The sequence below is a fragment of the Choloepus didactylus genome, chromosome 2, assembly GCF_015220235.1.
Source record: "Choloepus didactylus isolate mChoDid1 chromosome 2, mChoDid1.pri, whole genome shotgun sequence".
Taxonomy (NCBI): domain Eukaryota; kingdom Metazoa; phylum Chordata; class Mammalia; order Pilosa; family Megalonychidae; genus Choloepus; species Choloepus didactylus.
The window spans coordinates 131,977,787-131,996,180 of NC_051308.1; the positions used below are offsets into that span (position 1 = coordinate 131,977,787).

At 37.1% G+C, this 18,394-nt stretch overlaps 1 protein-coding gene across 2 annotated transcripts in view; it reads left to right on the forward strand.

Moving 5' to 3' along the window:
• Window positions 1-17,118, forward strand: part of WDR47 (WD repeat domain 47) — a 79,336-nt gene extending 62,218 nt beyond the window's left edge. Inside the window, exons 11-15 of one of the 2 annotated variants that reach the window (XM_037826473.1) lie at window positions 1,814-1,983; window positions 3,248-3,424; window positions 4,202-4,333; window positions 13,080-13,298; window positions 15,759-17,118. In XM_037826473.1, the coding sequence (XP_037682401.1) occupies window positions 1,814-1,983; window positions 3,248-3,424; window positions 4,202-4,333; window positions 13,080-13,298; window positions 15,759-15,901 (841 nt within the window). In that variant the 3' untranslated portion in view covers window positions 15,902-17,118. The remainder of the gene's footprint in view (window positions 1-1,813; window positions 1,984-3,247; window positions 3,425-4,201; window positions 4,334-13,079; window positions 13,299-15,758) is intronic. The other variant, XM_037826474.1, reaches the window with a different exon arrangement.
• The last annotated feature ends 1,276 nt before the right edge of the window (window positions 17,119-18,394 follow it).

Here is an 18,394-nt window from a genome sequence, read left to right on the forward strand (position 1 = left end):
CGGTATTACCCGCATTTGGGTGAGTCATATCTCCATGGAAACAATCAAGAGGTCACACCCTAATCAGAAAGATTAATAAATCTTCTCCCACAAGATTGGATTAAAAGATCATGGCTCTCTGGAAGACATAATATGTCCAAATGGGCACAGTGATAAATTTCAAAAGACAGTTTAACAGGTAGTTATAGAGCAAATTTCAAAGTATCGTATGGGTTACAGTTCCACAATTTCAGGTATTTCCTTCTGGCTGTTCTAATACACTAGAAACTAAAAAGAACTATATGATGATTTTTTTTTTTATTTAATCATCATTTTATTGAGATATATTCACATACCACGCAGTCATACAAAGCAAATCGTACTTTCGATTGTTTACAGTACCATTACATAGTTGTACATTCATCACCTAAATCAATCCCTGACACCTTCATTAGCACACACACAAAAATAACAAGAATATATATGATGATTTAGTAATAATAATCATTTCTTAAATCCTAACTTCTCTGTTACAACTCCTCCCTCTCATTTGATCATTTTCTTGATCTTCAGGGATATTTGGGCAGTGACCATTCTAACATGTTCATGTTGAAAAGGGATGTCAGCATTATGGGGTAGGGAGTGCAACTGGTTGATGTTCTGGGAGGGACGGGTGTCTCTGAGTTTCAGAGCTTATCTGGCATAGGAACAATCTGGAGATTTTAAGATTCTGGAGAATAAACTTAATAAGTAAAACTTTTATAGAGTCTTAGAGCCCTGAGTTTTCTTTAGAGTTTTGAGGAATACAATTTATTTAACAAATATATTTTGAGCTTCTATGTGCTAGGTTCTGTACTATGTTAGACTTTGTGGATAGTCATAATTAAAACAAACATGTTTATTGACTTCATGGAACAAAGTACAAGGTGTGTAAAGGAGTAAAACTGGGGGCATAGACTTGGAGTCACAGAAAGGCCTCTTTGAGGAATTAAGGCAGAGATGTGAGGGTGAATAGAACCAGCCATGTGAAGAGAAAGGAGAAGAGAGTAATGCAGGGGGAACATGTACAAAAGTCCTGAGGTGACAGACAGCTTGGCTTTTTGAGGAACGAAAATAATTTCAGTTTGGTTGGAATATTGTGAGACAGAGACGTGAACTAAATTATGCAGAGCTTTGTAGCCATTTTTGGATTTTGTTCTGAGTGCAGTGGGAAGCCAATGAAAGTTTTGAGCAGAGCACTGTTGTGATCTAAGTATATTTTTAGATGATCACTTTAGCTGTGGATTAGAAGGCAGTAAAAGTGGATTGTAGGAGATAAGTAGGCGATTTCAGTTGATGGCTAGTGTGATGTCAGTAGAGATAGAGTAAAATGGGTGGATTTGAGGTAAAATCCATTTAAAGAAAGAATCAGTAGGACTTGGCAATGAAGATATAATCTTCATCTGATTTTTCTAGTTCAATATTAAGTATTTTCTAGGTACTAGAGATTTATCAGTCTTTTTTTTTTCTTTTTCTTAATTATGAAAATTTTCAATCATGCAAAAAAATAGACCAATATTCTGAAATTCAATAGATTTTTGTCACATTTGCTTCATTCTTCCTTTTTTTTTAGTTTGCTAGAGTATTTTAAAGTAATTAGTATGATAATTGAAATTTTACATTTTGGATTTTAAACATGCTTTAAAATGATTTCTTCTAAGATTTAAAAAACTTATTAATCTGTTATCTGATATGCTTTTTGTGTCCTCCTTCAAGAACAACCATAATATAGAATTTCATGTTAATTAAATTTAGGAAGCAAAAAATTACAACTTTCTATAATTTTTCTTTTTAGTGCACATGACAGTCCTAAGCAACCAGTGGTACGTTTTAAAAGAAATAAACATCATAAAGGATCCATTTACTGTGTGGCCTGGAGTCCCTGTGGACAATTACTAGCAACAGGATCAAACGACAAATATGTCAAAGTACTGCCCTTCAATGCGGAGACTTGTAATGTAACAGGTAGGGGCCAAGTATATAAACAGTAGCTTACCAGTATATACTTTATATTTTTCTCATGCTGTATCTCTGATATTATATCTCTGTAGTGTTTTCAATGAGATCTAAGAACATAGCCTTAAGAAAAAACTTTTTACATTCTAATTGTTTAGTTATACTCATGAAGCATTATTCTTTTTTGTCATGTTCTTTCAGGTGCCCAGGTGGTATCTAAGCCTTAGAAAATTATTGTTGTCAGAAAAATCACTTTTAAATAACTGTCAGAATTGAGGAAATGGTCATTTTCTAGACAGTATCTATCTTTCCTTTCTTTTTCATTGTGATAAAAGACAAGAAAGTAATTATATCTATCTCTGTTATTTTTTCCATTTTTTAAATTGTGAACTTTAACATACACACACAACAGTGATAACTCTCGATGTATGATTTCACAAGTAGTTAGAGAGCAAATCTCAATATCATGGGTCACAGTTCCACAACTTGAGCCATTTCCATTATTGTTAAATATAATATACGTACAGAAAAGTGTCATCTCTCAATGTATAGTTCAACAAGCAGTCGTATAGGTAATTTCAAAAATTGTTAACGGTTACAGTTCCACAATTTCAGTACTTCCCTTATTATGCAAGGTATATACAGAAAGGTGAAGACCTTCAAGACACAATTCAATGAGCAGTTATAGAGCAAATCCCAGTTCCACCATGTCACTTACCTCCTTCCAGCCATTCCAACACCTCAGCATCCAAATATATCTATATGTATAAAATTATATGAAGTTGCAGTATTCATAGACTTTTGTTCAATCTTTTTTTAAAATTTTTTAACTTTATTCATTGAAAAATTAAACACACGAACAAAAACACATTTCCAACAAAACAAAGCAAAGGATTAAGAAAAACAACCTAAAATAACTACTTTGCTTCTAACGTGTTCTTACCATACCCCCCCAAAATGAATAAACCATATCCAAACAAAGGAGTAAGAAAAACCAATAATCTAAAATAACTACATTGCTTCCAACATCCTTTGTTCAGTCTTATCTTATTTGTTGTCTAGCTCTATTTTAGGGATGATAATAATTGAATCAGTATTTTGATTTTTGATATCTTTTGCTCAGCACAAGTGAAACTGATTATAATATCCATCCCTGAAAAAAATATAAACCATATCTCTACACTATTCTTGGTCAGTTTCAAGACAGTTTAGGAATCTCAAATTATCACAGTAAGGTGAGCAGCATCTTTTTTTTTTTTAATTCTGATTGCTGTTTCAGGACCAGATCTGGAATTTAGTATGCATGATGGGACAATTAGAGACTTGGCATTTATGGAAGGCCCAGAAAGCGGTGGAGCTATTTTGATAAGTGCTGGAGCAGGGGATTGTAACATTTATACAACAGATTGTCAAAGAGGACAGGGCCTCCATGCTCTGAGTGGGCACACTGGTATGTTATATCAATCTCAAATGCTGCTTTTCTTTTTGTTCAACTTGTGTTTTTTCCCTCTCTGCACTTTCATTAATTAGATATACTTCCTCAAATGGATTTCTTTATGGCAAGAAATTTTTATTTCAAAAATTTTAATTGCAAACTTTGAATAACAACACAGTATTGATAGCTATATTGCTATTATGTACTAAATCTTTTATTCATATATGTAATTCCTTAATTTAATCCTCAGAACAACCTGTGGGATAGGGAGTTTTATCCCCATTTTATACATGAAGAAAGTTTTTATACATGAGGCTGAAAGGGTAAAAATGACTTCCCCAATAACATATGGTTAGTAAGTTGCAGAACTAACATTTAACGCCAGGTTCCTTTATTCCAAAGCTAATGATCTAATCCCACAATACTATACTTCCTCCATAGAAAATTTGCCATCATTTAAATGATATTTTTTCAGTTCTAATTATGTCCTGAAATACTGAATGAGCTAACTATACTGACATAATCACCAAAAAATATTTAGGTTTGTTCAGTATAGTTTTGATGTTGTACATTTTACTGAGTTTTAATTTTTTGAAAATTGCCAATATTTTTTATAAATGTGGAAAATCTGTCATATAGTATATTTAATTAACTGGAGCATCACATGCCCAAAAATGAGTACTTAGCTTTGAATGTGTTATGGAAAAGTTCTATTCACAGCAATAATTCAACATATTCTTCTTCATTTTTAAAATGCAGTTTGAGATACATTAACACTATTTTCTTTTATAGGGCATATATTAGCACTTTATACCTGGAGTGGCTGGATGATTGCATCTGGTTCCCAGGATAAGACCGTTAGATTCTGGGATCTTCGAGTACCAAGCTGCGTTCGTGTTGTTGGCACTACATTCCATGGAACTGGTAGGTTTTCCTGGAATTTAAAGGAACTTATATGAGAAAGAAACTTTAAAATAGGAATAGTAGTAAAAATAAGTACTTGGTATTTTTTTGATTATTGTCAATTCTTTCAAAATACTTTAATCTGTAACCTTATTTATAAAAATAATACTCAATTTAGGAAACCAAGGTTCAGGGAGATTGTCCTGCCAAATTATGCAGTTGGTAGTAGTAGGGCCATTTTAGAACTCAGACCTTTAAAAAACATTTTTTTTTAAATGCATGCACATGGTAAGAATTCAAATTGTACAAAAGGGTATACTGTTCTTCCCACTGTATTCCTTGATCTCTTTCTCTGAGGTACACGTTTCTTATTTATTCTTCTACAAGTATTCTGTAAATATATAACCAAAAAGTTTGTATGTATAATACTCTTCCTTCTCCTGTAAACACACACAAATACACACACACACAAATGGTAGTAAACCATACACATCTCACTTTCTAAACTAAACAATGTATCTTGGATTGTGCCATGTAAACCCCAGGTCTTTAGTTTGCCAGGAGTGCTAAAATTAAGTACTACAGACTGGTTGGCTTATACAACAGGTATTTATTGTCTCACAGTTTTGGAGGCTAGATGTCCAAAATCAAGGTGTCAGCAGAATCACACTTTCTCTGAAGTCTGGAGTGTTCTCGTGGTGGCTTGCCAACAGTCCATTACCCAGTCTCTGCCTCCATCAATGGCCATATGTCTCCTTCAGTATCTTGCTTACTCCTACTATTGTGTACAAATTTCCTGTGCTTATAAGGGCTCCAGCCATAACGGATTAAGGCCCACCCTGATTCAGTTTGGCTTCATACTCAATAAGATCTTTGAAGAGCCTATTTATAAATGAGTTCACATCCGCAGGATCGGGGGTTAGAACTTGAACATGTCTTTGTTGGGGACATGATTCAATCCATAACTCCAGGCAAATGCTCTTAGAATTATGCAATCTTTAAAAATACTGGTATTTAAGCATGACACAGTATTCTGCCATTGTATTTAATGCCTTTGTAGTTTTTAATAGCATTTCAATGGCACTAATCAATTTAAAAATTGATTCAAAGTGTTTCATACATATATCGTTAATTTCTGGGATGTGTGTGTGTTTTAATGCCTTATTTATTCTTTTGACTTTCATGGACTTATTTCTACATTTTGATTCAAACTAGAAATGATTTGTTACAGAAAATTTGAGTTTGAAATACACACACGTATATTTGTATTTATACATATGAAAATGTGACCATTGGTTTGTTTAAAGTTCAGTTTGTATTATCATCAAAATGTGTAAGATAAAGAACCAAATAATTCAATGAGGCTTATTATTAAGAAAAACAACACTGCCCTGGGCATCACCCCACATCCAACCCTTTCCTTCACCCCTGAGCCCCTGCCTCATTTCCCATTTCTCAGAGGCAACCATTCTTAACTTTTTTAGTAGTCTTCTTTTAGCATTTATTTACATATTCCTAAGTAATGTGCACATAATGATACCTTTTAGGATTATTTATTGACTTCCTACCATAAAAGACGAAAAATTTTACTTTTTCATGTCCCTTTTAAACTCCCACCATCCCTCATCCACGTACATTCCTATCCCACATCCTTTCAATAAATTTTAGTAATTTTATTTAGATCAGTATTCATTGTTTACATTATTTTAACCATGTAAACACTATTCATATATTATTAATTTTTTCTTCCCCATTTTTTTGTTTTCCTTGGTGTTAATAATGTGTTTTTTGTTTCATTTGTTTAGTTTCTATATATTTATCACTAATTTCTCTCCAAGCTCTCTTCCAGTTACCTAAATTATTTCCTGCCCCTTTTCTCTCCCTTCCAGAGACTTCAGTTTTTTATCATATCCTCTTGCAACATTAATCTCTCCTTTACTACTGAGTCATACCCACGTACATACAAAAATGTAAAGAATTAGCAGTGCCAAAAAGTTCCTCTCGACTTCCTTATCGCCTTCAGCACCGACTCCCCGTTTTTATGCTCCCTTTCTCGTCCAGATGTCTCAAAATTCTTCCTATACACAGTGTTTCCGATTTCCTCACATTTGGTATTCAGCCTACTCCAGTATGGTTCCTTTCCCAACCACTCCACCAAAAGCTGCCTTTTGCAAGATCACCAACAGACTTCATACTGCCAAATAACTTTTACATCCTCATTTTTCTTTATCTCTCAGTGGCATGCAACAGAGTTGACCTCTTCCTATTTTCTTTTGGGCTTTCTACTCTTCTCTTACTTTTCTGGATAACTTTTCCTTTACTGGATCATCCTCTTCTGCTCAACGTCTCAGTTTTGGCATTCCCTTGGGCTCAGTCTGGAGTTTTGTCTCCTTTCTTTTACTAGGTGATTACATCCATTCCCTTGGCTTTATAGCTCATATGCTGACACATGTTAACATTTTATCTCTAGCCCAAACTTCTTTTGTGTGCCAGGTTTATGTTGCTAACCCACCTTCTTGACCTCACAGGCATCTCAAATTTAACTTCTCTATTGTTAAAACTATTGATTCACGATCTCTCCTCCAAAACAAAATAGCCCTAGACCTTCTCACCTCACTAAGTGGCACCACCCCACTTATTGTTCATGCCAGAAACCCAGAAGTCTTCCTTGACTCCTCTCCCCCACCCTTACCCCCCAGTATCCAGTCCATCAGCAAATCCTGTTGTAGCCTCAAAAGTCTGTCTTAAATCTACCTACTTCTTTCCATCTTTATTGCCACCACTCTAGAATAAGTCACCACCATCCCTCAACTTAACCATTGCAATAGCTTCTTTACTATCCTCTGCATTTCCCTTTCGCCCCCTCCAGTCTATGGTCCTCACAGCAGCCAGAGTATTCTTTTGGGAAAAAAAAATCTGATCACATCACACTTTAATTATAATACTTCAATGACTTCTTAATATTCTTAGGTTAAAGTACAGACGCTTTGCTATGACCTATGAGGCCCTGAATGATGTGACATTCTGTACTCTTCTTTCTGGCATTCAGAACACTTGCTTCTTTCCCTTCAGTTCCTGGAACATAGCAAGCTCTTCCCACCTCCAGTGAATATGCATGCTGTTTCCTTAGCCTGAAATGTTCTTCCTCTTGTCTTCTCATGGTTAGGTCTTTCTCATCTTTAAGTCTTGGCTTCAATACCACCTTGCCAGAGAGGCCTTCTTTTACTGCCCTAAGGGAGCCCTCACCATTATTTCTTATCACTGAACCCCATTTATTTCCTCCATAGCTCTTATCACTATTTGAAATTAGGTATTTGTTCACTTGTTTATTGTGTATTTCCTCCAATAGATTTTACATTTCACAGACAGAAATCATGTCTGTTTTATTCTCCAGACTGGATTTAGCACCCATTGTAATGCCTGGCCCAAGGAAGTAGTGACTTAACAACTTTGTTGTATAAATTAACAACAAATTAATTTATTCTTTGGATTTCTGTCGGTATCATGAACTTTGCATGAATAAAACTAAACTTGTTATATTTCTCCTGTGAATCAGTTCTTCTTCCATTTTCCCTATTTTTTTTTTTTTTTTAGTTTTTACTGAGATTGTTCACATACCATATAACTATCCAAAGATCCCAAGTGTTCAATCAGTTGCCCATGGTACCATCAGACAGCTGTGCATCCATCACCACAATTAATTTTTTGTTCAAGTTTTAGAACATTTTCGTTACTCCAAAAAAGAAATAAAGACAAAAAAAGGAAACTCCAATCTTCCCATACCCCTAACCGCCCCCTCCATTACTGATTCATAGTTTTGATATAGTACATTTGTTACTGTTGATGAAAGAAAGTTAAAATACTACTAACTGTAGTATATAGTTTGAAATAGGTATATATTTTTTCCTATATGCCCCTCTATTATTAACTTCTAGTTACAGTGTCATACATTTGTTCTAGTTCCTGAGAGGGATTTCTAATATTTGTACAGTTAATCATGGACATTGTCCACCACAAGATTCACTGTTATCCATTCCCATCTTTTAACCTCCAGCTTTCCTTCTGGTGACATGCGTGACTCTGAGCTTACCCTTTCCACCACCTTCACACACCATTCAGCACTGTTAGTTATTCTCACAGCATGCTACCATCACCTCTGTCCATTTCCAAGTGTTTAATTTCACCCTAGTTGAACATTCTGCTCATAATAAGCAAGTGCTCCCCATTCTTCAGCCTCGTTCTGTAGCCTGACAACTTACATTTCATGTCTATGAGTTTACATATTATAATTAGTTATATCAGTGAGACCCTGCAATATTAGTCCTTATGTGTCTGCCTTATTTCACTCAATATAGTGCCCTCAGGATTTCTTTCTCAACCCATTTTTTTTTTAAGACAGTTTTGTTCACACACCATACATTCCATCCTAAGTAAACAATCATTGGTTCCCTGTATAGTCACATATTTATGTATTCAGCACCATTGCCACTATCTATATAAGGACATCTCCATTTCTTCCACAAAGAAGGAGGAAGAGTCAAAGAAGGTAGAGAGACAAAAGAAAAAGAAAAAAGAAAGAGAGAGAGAAAAAAAATGTGACAGCTAGAAAGCAACAAAAGGAAAGATAGCATTAAACTAAAGTAGAATAAAAAGCCAGACAACATCACCAATGCCAGGAGTCCCATACCCTACCCCTATGTACCCCCCCCATATGCATTTAGTTTTGGTATATTGCCTTTGCTATATTAAAGGAAGCATAATACATTGTTTCTGTTAATTATAGTCTCCAGTTTGCATTGATTGCATTTCCCCCCTATTTTTAACACCTTGCAACGTTAGCATTCATTTGTTCTACTTCATGTAAAAACATATTTGTACCTTTTATTACAATGGTTGAGCACCCTAGGTGCTCAACCTTCCTCTTTCAGCCATATTCACAGTCGTCTTTGTTCAGTGTACTTACATTGCTGTGCTACTATCTCCCCAAATTGTGCTCCAAACCTTTCATTCCTGTCTTTTCCTTTCTGTCTTCAGTGCTTCCTTTAGTGTTTCCTGTAGAGCAGGTATCTTATTCACAAACTCTATCATTGTCTATTTGTCAGAGAATACTTTAAGCTCTCCCTCATATTTGAAGGATAGTTTTGCCGGATATAGGATTCTTGGTTAGTGGTTTTCCTCTTTCAGTATCTTAAATCTATCACCCCACTTCTTTCTTGCCTCCATGGTTTCTATTGAGAAATCCGCACATAGTCTTATCAAGCTTCCTTTGTATGTGATGGATCACTTTTCTCTTGCTGCTTTCAGGATTCTGTCTTTATCTTTGATGTTTGATGATGATTAAGTGTCTTGGCGTAGGCCTATTTGGATCTATTCTGTTTGGGGTACGCTGCACTTCTTGGATCCATAATTTTATGTCTTTCATAAGAGATGGGAAATTTTCATTGATTATTTCCTCTATTATTGCTTCTGCCCCTTTTCCTCTCTCTTCTCCTTCTGGGACACCAGTGACACATGCATTCCTTCATTTTGTTTTGTCCTCAAGTTCCCAGAGACGTTGCTCATATTTTTCCATTCTTTTCTCTATCTGCTCTTTTGTGTGTAGGCTTTCAGGTGCCTTGTTCTTCAGTTCCCAAGTGTTTTCTTCTGCCTCTTGAGATCTTCTGTTGTATGTTTCCATTGTGTCTTTCATCTCATGTGTTGTGCCTTTCATTTCCATACTCTGCCAGTTGTTTTTTCGAACTTTGGTTTCTTCCTTATGTTTGCTCAGTGCTTTCAGTGTACACTTTATCTCTTTTGCCATATCTTCCCTAAACTTTTTGAATTGATTTAGTATTAGTTGTTTAAATTCCTGTATCTCAGTTGAAGTGTAAGTTTGTTCCTTTGACTGGCCATAACTTCGTTTTTCTTAGTGTAGGTTGTAGTTTTCTGTTGTCTAGGCATCTGATTTCCTTGGTCACCTCAATCAGGTTTTTCAGACCAGAATGGGCTCAGGTTTCAGCAGGAGTCAGTAGTATCACGTCTCCCTGAGGGTTTGTCTTAGAAGATCGGTACCCCCCATGAGGCCTCAAGTCACTGCTTTTCCGCCCAGCAGGTGGCGCCTGTCAGCCTGTAGCTCCAGACTGGTGTAAGGAGGTGTGGCCCATAGTTGTTTTCCTCCAGGCTCTGGGGTCTGGTTCTGAATGGAAGGTGGGTAGTAGACCTTGGCACCACCTTCTTCCTCTTAGGGAAAATACACCCCCTAGGGTGAGGTCATTTACATTTGAATAGACTCTCTGCCTGCACCATCTCCACCCTTGTCTGGTCAGAGCGCTGGGAACTGAAAATGGCTGAGGCTTTCTCCACTGAGCCAAAAACGGGACAGAAAGCCCCCTTCAGGGCCAGTCTGCGGCCACCCTCCGGCTCTCCAAGGTCAGTCATCACCAAAAGCCTCTGTGTGCTTGTTGGGGATTTGTAGCTTGTATTGAGCCATCCACATTTGTTAATTAAAACCCCAGTTGGAGCTCAGCTGAGCTATATTCACTTGTTCAGAGAGTGCTGCTCTCTAGCACCATGAGGCTTTGCAGCTAGGGCAGTGGGGGGAGGGGGTTCCCAACTTGGAGCCACAGTTTTTACTTACAGATTTTATGCTGCGATCTTGGGCATTCCTCCCAATTCAGGTTGGTTTATGATGAGTGGACAGTTGTGTTTGTCTCCCCACAGTTATTCCAGATTATTTACTAGTTGTACCTGGTTGTTTATTAGTTGTTCCAGGGGGACAGACTAGCTTCCACTCCTCTCTATACCACCAACTTTTTCCGTCTCCTGTCTTCCCTATTTTTGATAATAGTTCTCATTATTTCCTTATTCAAATAGATTTGAAATCTCAGACTTATTTTTCACTTCCTTGCCAGGCAGTTAATTGCCAATTGTTTTGATCCTTTACTCACATTTTTTCCCGAAATCTGTCTGTCTGATCATTCAGGCGTTTATTCTCTTATTGTTCTGCTAATTTATCATGTCTTCTATTGGTCAGCTTCCCAATGTTATCTTTCCATTTTAGTTTGATGCACATCTTCATCAGATTAATATACCCAAAACACTGCTTGAATCATGTAAATTCCCTTGCTTAGAAACCTGCCATGATGTTTCACCATCTACAAGCAAGTTCAAACTCCTCAGTTTGGGATTCAAGATGCTTGATGTTCTTGCCCTAACCTGCCTTTTATGTCTCAGCTTTTAGATTGTTAACTCATTAAACCAAGTAACTCCAACCAAACTGAGCTACCTATCCTTAAACACATTTTTAATACTTTTTCTTTAAAATTTTTCTCATGAACTTCTCCCTGACCATAATAGCCCTCTTCTTTACCTATCAAAATTTCAAGAAAATGCTATTTCAAATTACATATACATGTGTATACATGTATATACATGTATACAAATATGCACACACACACATACATATACACATACTTATTTATACTGTTTACTGTTCTTCAAGATCTAACTTTATGTCCCCATTTTTTTTCTGTAAGGTCTTCTGAGGCCACTTTGGAGTGGAGCAGTGTTTCTCAATTTTTTTTTTTCATTATTTCTCCTCTAAGGAGAAAAATTTAATTTAATTCTTTTCCTAACAAGGGAAGTATAATGAATGTTTTGGGTGGGATAGGGTTGAGCTTTGCTGGGTCACAAACCATGTACTTTTTTAAGATTTATTTCTGGACCCTAAGGCCCATTTTTTGTCACCTTGGTGGCAGTAATACCCACATTGAGAGTGAATGGTGGTTTTGGTTTGCTAAAGCTGCCGGAATGCAATATACCAGAAATGGGTTGGCTTTTAATAATGAGGATTTATTAGGTTGCAAGTTAAAATTGTAAGGTCATGAAAATGTCCAAATTAAGGCATCAACAAGAAGATATATTCTCTGAAGAAAGGCTGCTGGCATTTGGGGTTCCTCTGTCAGTTGGCAAGGTACTTGGCCAGCATCTGCTGGTTCTTCTCTCCCGGATTTCATTGCTTTCAGCTTCTAATTCCAGTGATTTCTCTCTGAGTGTCTTTGAGTTCTCTTTTAGCATCTCAGTGCTTTTTCTCTCTTAGCTCTCTCCAAATGTCTCTGCCTTTTATCCTCTCATAAAGGACTCCAGTAAAGGATTAAGACCCACCTTGAATGGGCTGAGTCACATCTCAATTGAAACAACCTAATCAAAAGGTCCTGCCCACAATAAGTCTACACCCACAAGAATGGATTAAAAGAACATGATCTTTTTTGGGGTACATAACAGCTCCAAACTATCATAATGTTTTAGAGTTATGGCTCTGGCCTTTGAACTCAGAACTTACTCTTTTCAGTTTGTGTTGGCAGTAAATCATGGGCTGCTTTGGGAATTTTCTGCATTGTCATCGTAAAATATATTTTGTAGTTTAATTTCTTGTTCCCCAAACTAGACTCTAAGATAGGTATGGGAGTATATCTGGGACACTTACACAGCAGTGAAAACTTTGGATTAGAAAAAGTGGTTTCTCTAGCATGGCTCATCTGTCCCAGGGGATTCTCCCAAATTTCAAAAAAAGGACTTTCTGATTCCGCACAGAATCTTACTTCATACCTTACACCTAAAAGAGACTCAAGTATTTGTTGGGTGACTCTTAATTTGCATTTTTCCATCCCTGAAGTTTTGATAAGATACATTAGGTTATTACTGTATGATGCAGTGAACATAATTAGCTATATTGCAATCTAACTATATTGATTCTTCCATATTGAATCTTTCATTTCCTTTGCCACAGGCAGTGCAGTAGCATCTGTAGCTGTAGATCCCAGTGGCCGTCTCTTAGCCACAGGTCAAGAAGATTCTAGCTGCATGTTGTATGACATAAGAGGAGGAAGAATGGTACAAAGTTATCATCCTCATTCCAGTGATGTTCGCTCTGTTCGATTCTCCCCTGGAGCACACTACTTGCTTACAGGATCTTATGATATGAAAATAAAGGTGACAGACCTACAAGGTAATTTGGATCAACATCCCTCCTTTTTTTAGTTTCTTTTATTCTACTTGGGATCCTTCTTTTTTGTTAATCTGATATGATTGACTTATCTAACATTTTTCAAATTTTAATTTTATAGTATGTACTGAGCAGATTCTTAGGACTGTATTAAGATGAGTTGCAACAAATTATGAACTAAATAGAATTAATGGTCTTTTAATCATTCTATGAAGAGTTAAATGTGGGTAGGTGTTAAAACATGCATTTATTTACTCCTACTTGCTTCTACTTAAAAGCTCATTGGTGTGCAATCTGCATAATTATGTCTTCAGTATCTAGTTTTATTTTGAAATATATGCTAAACAAATATTTTTTGGGTACAAACCCGGGCCAGACAGAGAGGCGAACAAGACAGTCAACTCCCTCCTTTATGGAGCTTATATTTTAGAAGTCAATAAAAATGAACCAATAAACCATGTGATTTTAGTTAGTGACACATGCTAGAAAGAAGATGAGCAAGGTAGGAGATAGTGACTGGGGTGGATAGGCTGGGAAGGCTATATTTAGGTAGGATAGTTAAAGCAGGTCTCTCTGGGGAAGTGCCATTCAAACAGTGACCTGAATGATAAGAAGAAGCAAGCCCTGCCAGGATACTAGAAGAGCATAAAGATGCTGAGGCAGGAACAAACCTCACATGCTCATGACACTGCAAGAAGCCAATGTCCAGGGGAAGAGGGAGAGGAGAATGAATGAATGAATGAATAAATAAATAAATAAATCAGAGGCAAGGTTTTATAGGCATTTTTTTAATTAAATTCAGTTTTATTGAAATACATTCACACACCATACAATCATCCATGGTATACAATCCACTGTCCATAGTATGATAACATAGTTATGCGTTCATCACCACAATCTATCTCTGAACATTTTCCTTACATCAGAAAGAACCAGAACAAGAATAAAAAATAAAAGTGAAAAAAGAACACCCAAATCATCCCCCCATCCCACCCCATTTGTCCTTTAGTTTTTATCCCCATTTTTCTACTCATCCATACACTAGATAAAGGGGGTGTGATCCACAAGGTCTTCACAATCACACTGTCACCCCCTGTAATCTACATTATTATATAATTGTTTTCAGGAGTCCAGACTGCTGGGTTGGAGTTTGGTAGTTTCAGGTATTTACTTCTAGCTATTCCATTTATAGGCATTTTTAAAGTATAACAGGAAGTCTTTGAAAGATTTTAAATGGGCATGATGTGATCTGGATTACATTTTTAAAAACAACTTAGAGTTCTGTTGGGGAGAATGGATTGTAAGGCGGGGCAAGAGTGGAAGTAGAAAACTCAGTGAGGAGGCTATTAGAATAGTTCAGGTGAGATATGGACTAGAGTGGTAGAGGTGGAATTGGTTAGAAGGGATTGAATTTGGGATATATTTTAATTTGTTTGGGTTAGATTTGGAGAATGAGGGAAAAAGGAATCAAAGATGACTTCTAGGTTTTTGGCATGAGCAACCATATGGAGCCATTAATTGAGATGGGGAAAATGGTTTGGGGGAGTATTGCTGACAGGGTGACGCAGGAATGAGACACGGACACAAAGCTAAGAATTAAGGGAGCAGGGTGCCCACTTGCATCTCGTGCTAAGTGGCCGACAATGCAGCCTTGCTCCAGCTATTTATTTCAGAAGATCAGATGTATATGCTAAAGGTGCTCAGGTAGGGGAGAGCCCACCAAATACTTATGTTTACATCAGGTGCATACAATCTAGGTTTAAGACAATGGTAGTCACAAGACACACATCTTCACAGGGTGGGCCTGCATGGTATTCTATGCAGGCCTGCAGCTCAGAGTTCTAAGCCACCACCCCAGATATGCCTCAGGCAACATGGAAGACTCAGTTCCCCAAAGGGGAGAAACAGGTTTAGGCAATAAAATCAAGTGTTTGCTTTTAGACATGTTAAATTTAAGATGAGTATCAGACAATCAGGTGAGATGTTGAATAGCTATTTGGATACTAATCTGGAGCTCAGGTAAGGAGTCAAGGCTGGAGATAAAATGTGTGAATCATAAGTATATAAATGACCATGGTACTAAGATGAAATTTCCTAGGAAGTGAGGTAGAAAGAGAACAGAAGAAATCTAAGGGCTGGTTCCCAGGATTCACCAAATTTTAAGTCAGGAAGAGAAGGGAAGCCAGCAAAGGAGACTGGAATGGAGTGATAGTGATGACAGGAAGCCAAGTTAAGAGAGCTTTGAGAAGAGAATGGCTAGCTGGGTCAAGTATTTCTGTGTCTATGTTATCCAATAGTAGTAACGTTATTAGGTATTCAGTAATTTAACCTTTCTACTTATTATATTAAGGTACTTTAGGATTTTTTATACTGTGACGTCTGAAAGTAACAGGAGGTCTGTAAAATGTAGTCTTAGACTTATTTTATATTGTAAATCAACATCTTTTTTCTTTTTTAATTTAGGGGACCTCACTAAGCAGCTGCCTATCATGGTGGTGGGGGAACACAAGGACAAAGTAATTCAGTGTAGATGGCACACCCAGGATCTTTCCTTCCTGTCATCCTCTGCAGACAGAACTGTAACCCTCTGGACTTACAATGGTTAGAGTACACTTGAAGTTGATCTATGCAGCGAAAGCACAGAGACTTAAGACTACTGAGTTGTGAAAATTACCAATTTGAAGAATATAGACTGACCAGGAAAGTGACATAGCACGAGGAGGCCCCTTATTACCATGTATCCTACTGATAAGAGGTGTTGGGTGATCGTGTTCTGCGGTGCTTTCAGTCTTCCATGTGAGCTCGTGCTGCTGTGACCTGCTATATGTAGTCATATAGTCTTGCCAAAGTCTGCAGAAGAGCTCTTTTGTTGTCAGTGTGCTCTCCAAGTGAAGGTGGACAGTGTGTTTACAGTTTAGTATTAAATGCATTCCTTGGTCTTTGCCTAAATAAGTTTTCTATACACATTGATATTGAACTATAAGCATACTATTACATGTAATGCAACCATGCCCTACACAGATTCAACGTAAGTGTTCAAAAATTACTTTTGCTCTTCTCACAATCCCATGATATTGTATCATTCATCACCTACAGGTCAGAATTTTATCTCTTTCTCAAAATTTACATGGTTGTTTTTGCTAGGATCATTATGGAGTTTAAAGAAGGATAGAAAACAGCTTCTTAGTTCATTAGGTGGTATAGGCCTTTTCTTTTTTCTTAAACCAGGGATATATTTATTATTTTGTTACATTACAGGCCACAAAGTAAACATGTTTGCTTCAGAAACTTGTTAATTTTTTGAATGCAACAAGATATCTCCGTTCTAAACTGTACTGTAAAAGCAAGCAGAGCAGCTGCAGATAAGTGATATAACACTTGATGGTACAATAAATATACCAGATAGCATTTTTCCCTCTTAAAAAATAAAAACAAACATTAAAAACATTAAAAACTTTGCCATAGCATGGCTTGAAATGCTATGTCTGCATGATAATTAAAAAAGGAAAATTTAAACTTTGCACTCCAAAAGCTTATTTGGGTTTTTTTTTCTTGCACTGTTTTATGTAATGCAGAATAACAATTTTAGTTCTACAGCATTATAGATCCTAACATTTATGTATCTTTATTTTCATATTGTACAGTAATTTTACTTTAAATTATTAAATAGGCTATCTTATTTATTTTAAATGCAGTTGAGTTCTAATTATTGAACTGTCTGTGCACTGTATGTAGCAAGCATTTTTAATCTATTGTATACAAGTGGAAAGGGTTTTAGAAGTGTAACTGTGCTTTTATTTCAATAAAGACCTCTTGACACCTGTTTTAGTTTCCCTGGCTGCTGAAACAAATACCATACAAACCATACAATAGATTAGCCAATCTAATCTATTAACAACAGTTTTGAGTCTAGAAATCCAAAATCGAGGCCTCAGCAATGCAATGCTTTCACTCCAAAGACTGTGGCATTCAGGGGCTGGCCATCAGTGATCCTTGGTCCTTGACTTTTCACATGGCAATACATATGGTGGCATCTTCTTTCTCTTCAGGGGTTTCTGTTGACTTCCAGCTCTGGCTGCTCCCTGTGGCTTCTTTTTTTGTGCCCCATTTCCCTTTCTGAGAAGGACTTCAGCAATATTGGAATAAGGCTCATTCTCATTCAGTTTGTGCACACCTTAACTAATAACATTTTCAAAGGTCCTATTTACAAAAGGGTTAACATCCATAGGACTGGGGGTTAGGACCTGAACATGCCTTTTGTGGGGCACATAATTTTTATTCGCAATAATCTGCCCTCTGGACCCCTAAATGACATGTTCTTCCCACATGCAAAACACATTTATTTCATCACAACATCCCGGAAGTCTTACATCATTTCAGTAACAATGCTAAGTACAAAGTCTCATCAGAATCAGTTGTGGGTTTGGTCTGTCCTGGGGCAAAATATCTTGACCCTGGACCTGTGAAACTTGGAAAATAAGTTAACCTGGTTCCAATATACAGAGGTGGGACAGTCATCGGATAACCATTCCCATTCTAGAAAGGAGACACTAGAAGGAAAGTGGTTAATGGTTCCCAAACAATTTCAAACAAAGTAGGGCAAACTTCATTAGATTTCGAGGTCTAACAGCCATCTGTGGATCCATGTCTTGTTCTCCAGGCCTGATGGAGTAGCAGCCCCACCCTTTCTAAGCACTTGTGCAGTGGCAGTGCTCTCCCTGAACCTTGGGGTGTGGGCTGCACCCTCTCTGAGCATTGGGGTGGCAGCATGCTCCTGGAACAACAGGGGCAAGGCCCATCTCCACCTCCAAACCCCACTGGGACAGATGGCCTGCCCCCTCCAAGCACAGAAGCAGACCTGCTCTTTCCACATGTGGGAATAAGCCTGCTCTCGGTCCAAGATGCCTTCAGTTCAGACCTCAGCTTCTATGATTCTGCCCTTGAAGTCATTCTTAATTCCTTTCTCTGTCCCTTTCAGTCCAAGATGCCAGAAGAACTTTCCACAGATCCTCCTGGATAACTGCATTTCCAATCCTGACTTCCACTGAGATGGCTGACTGGATTTATGTTCAGCCACATCCTCTTTAAGAGTAAAGGGT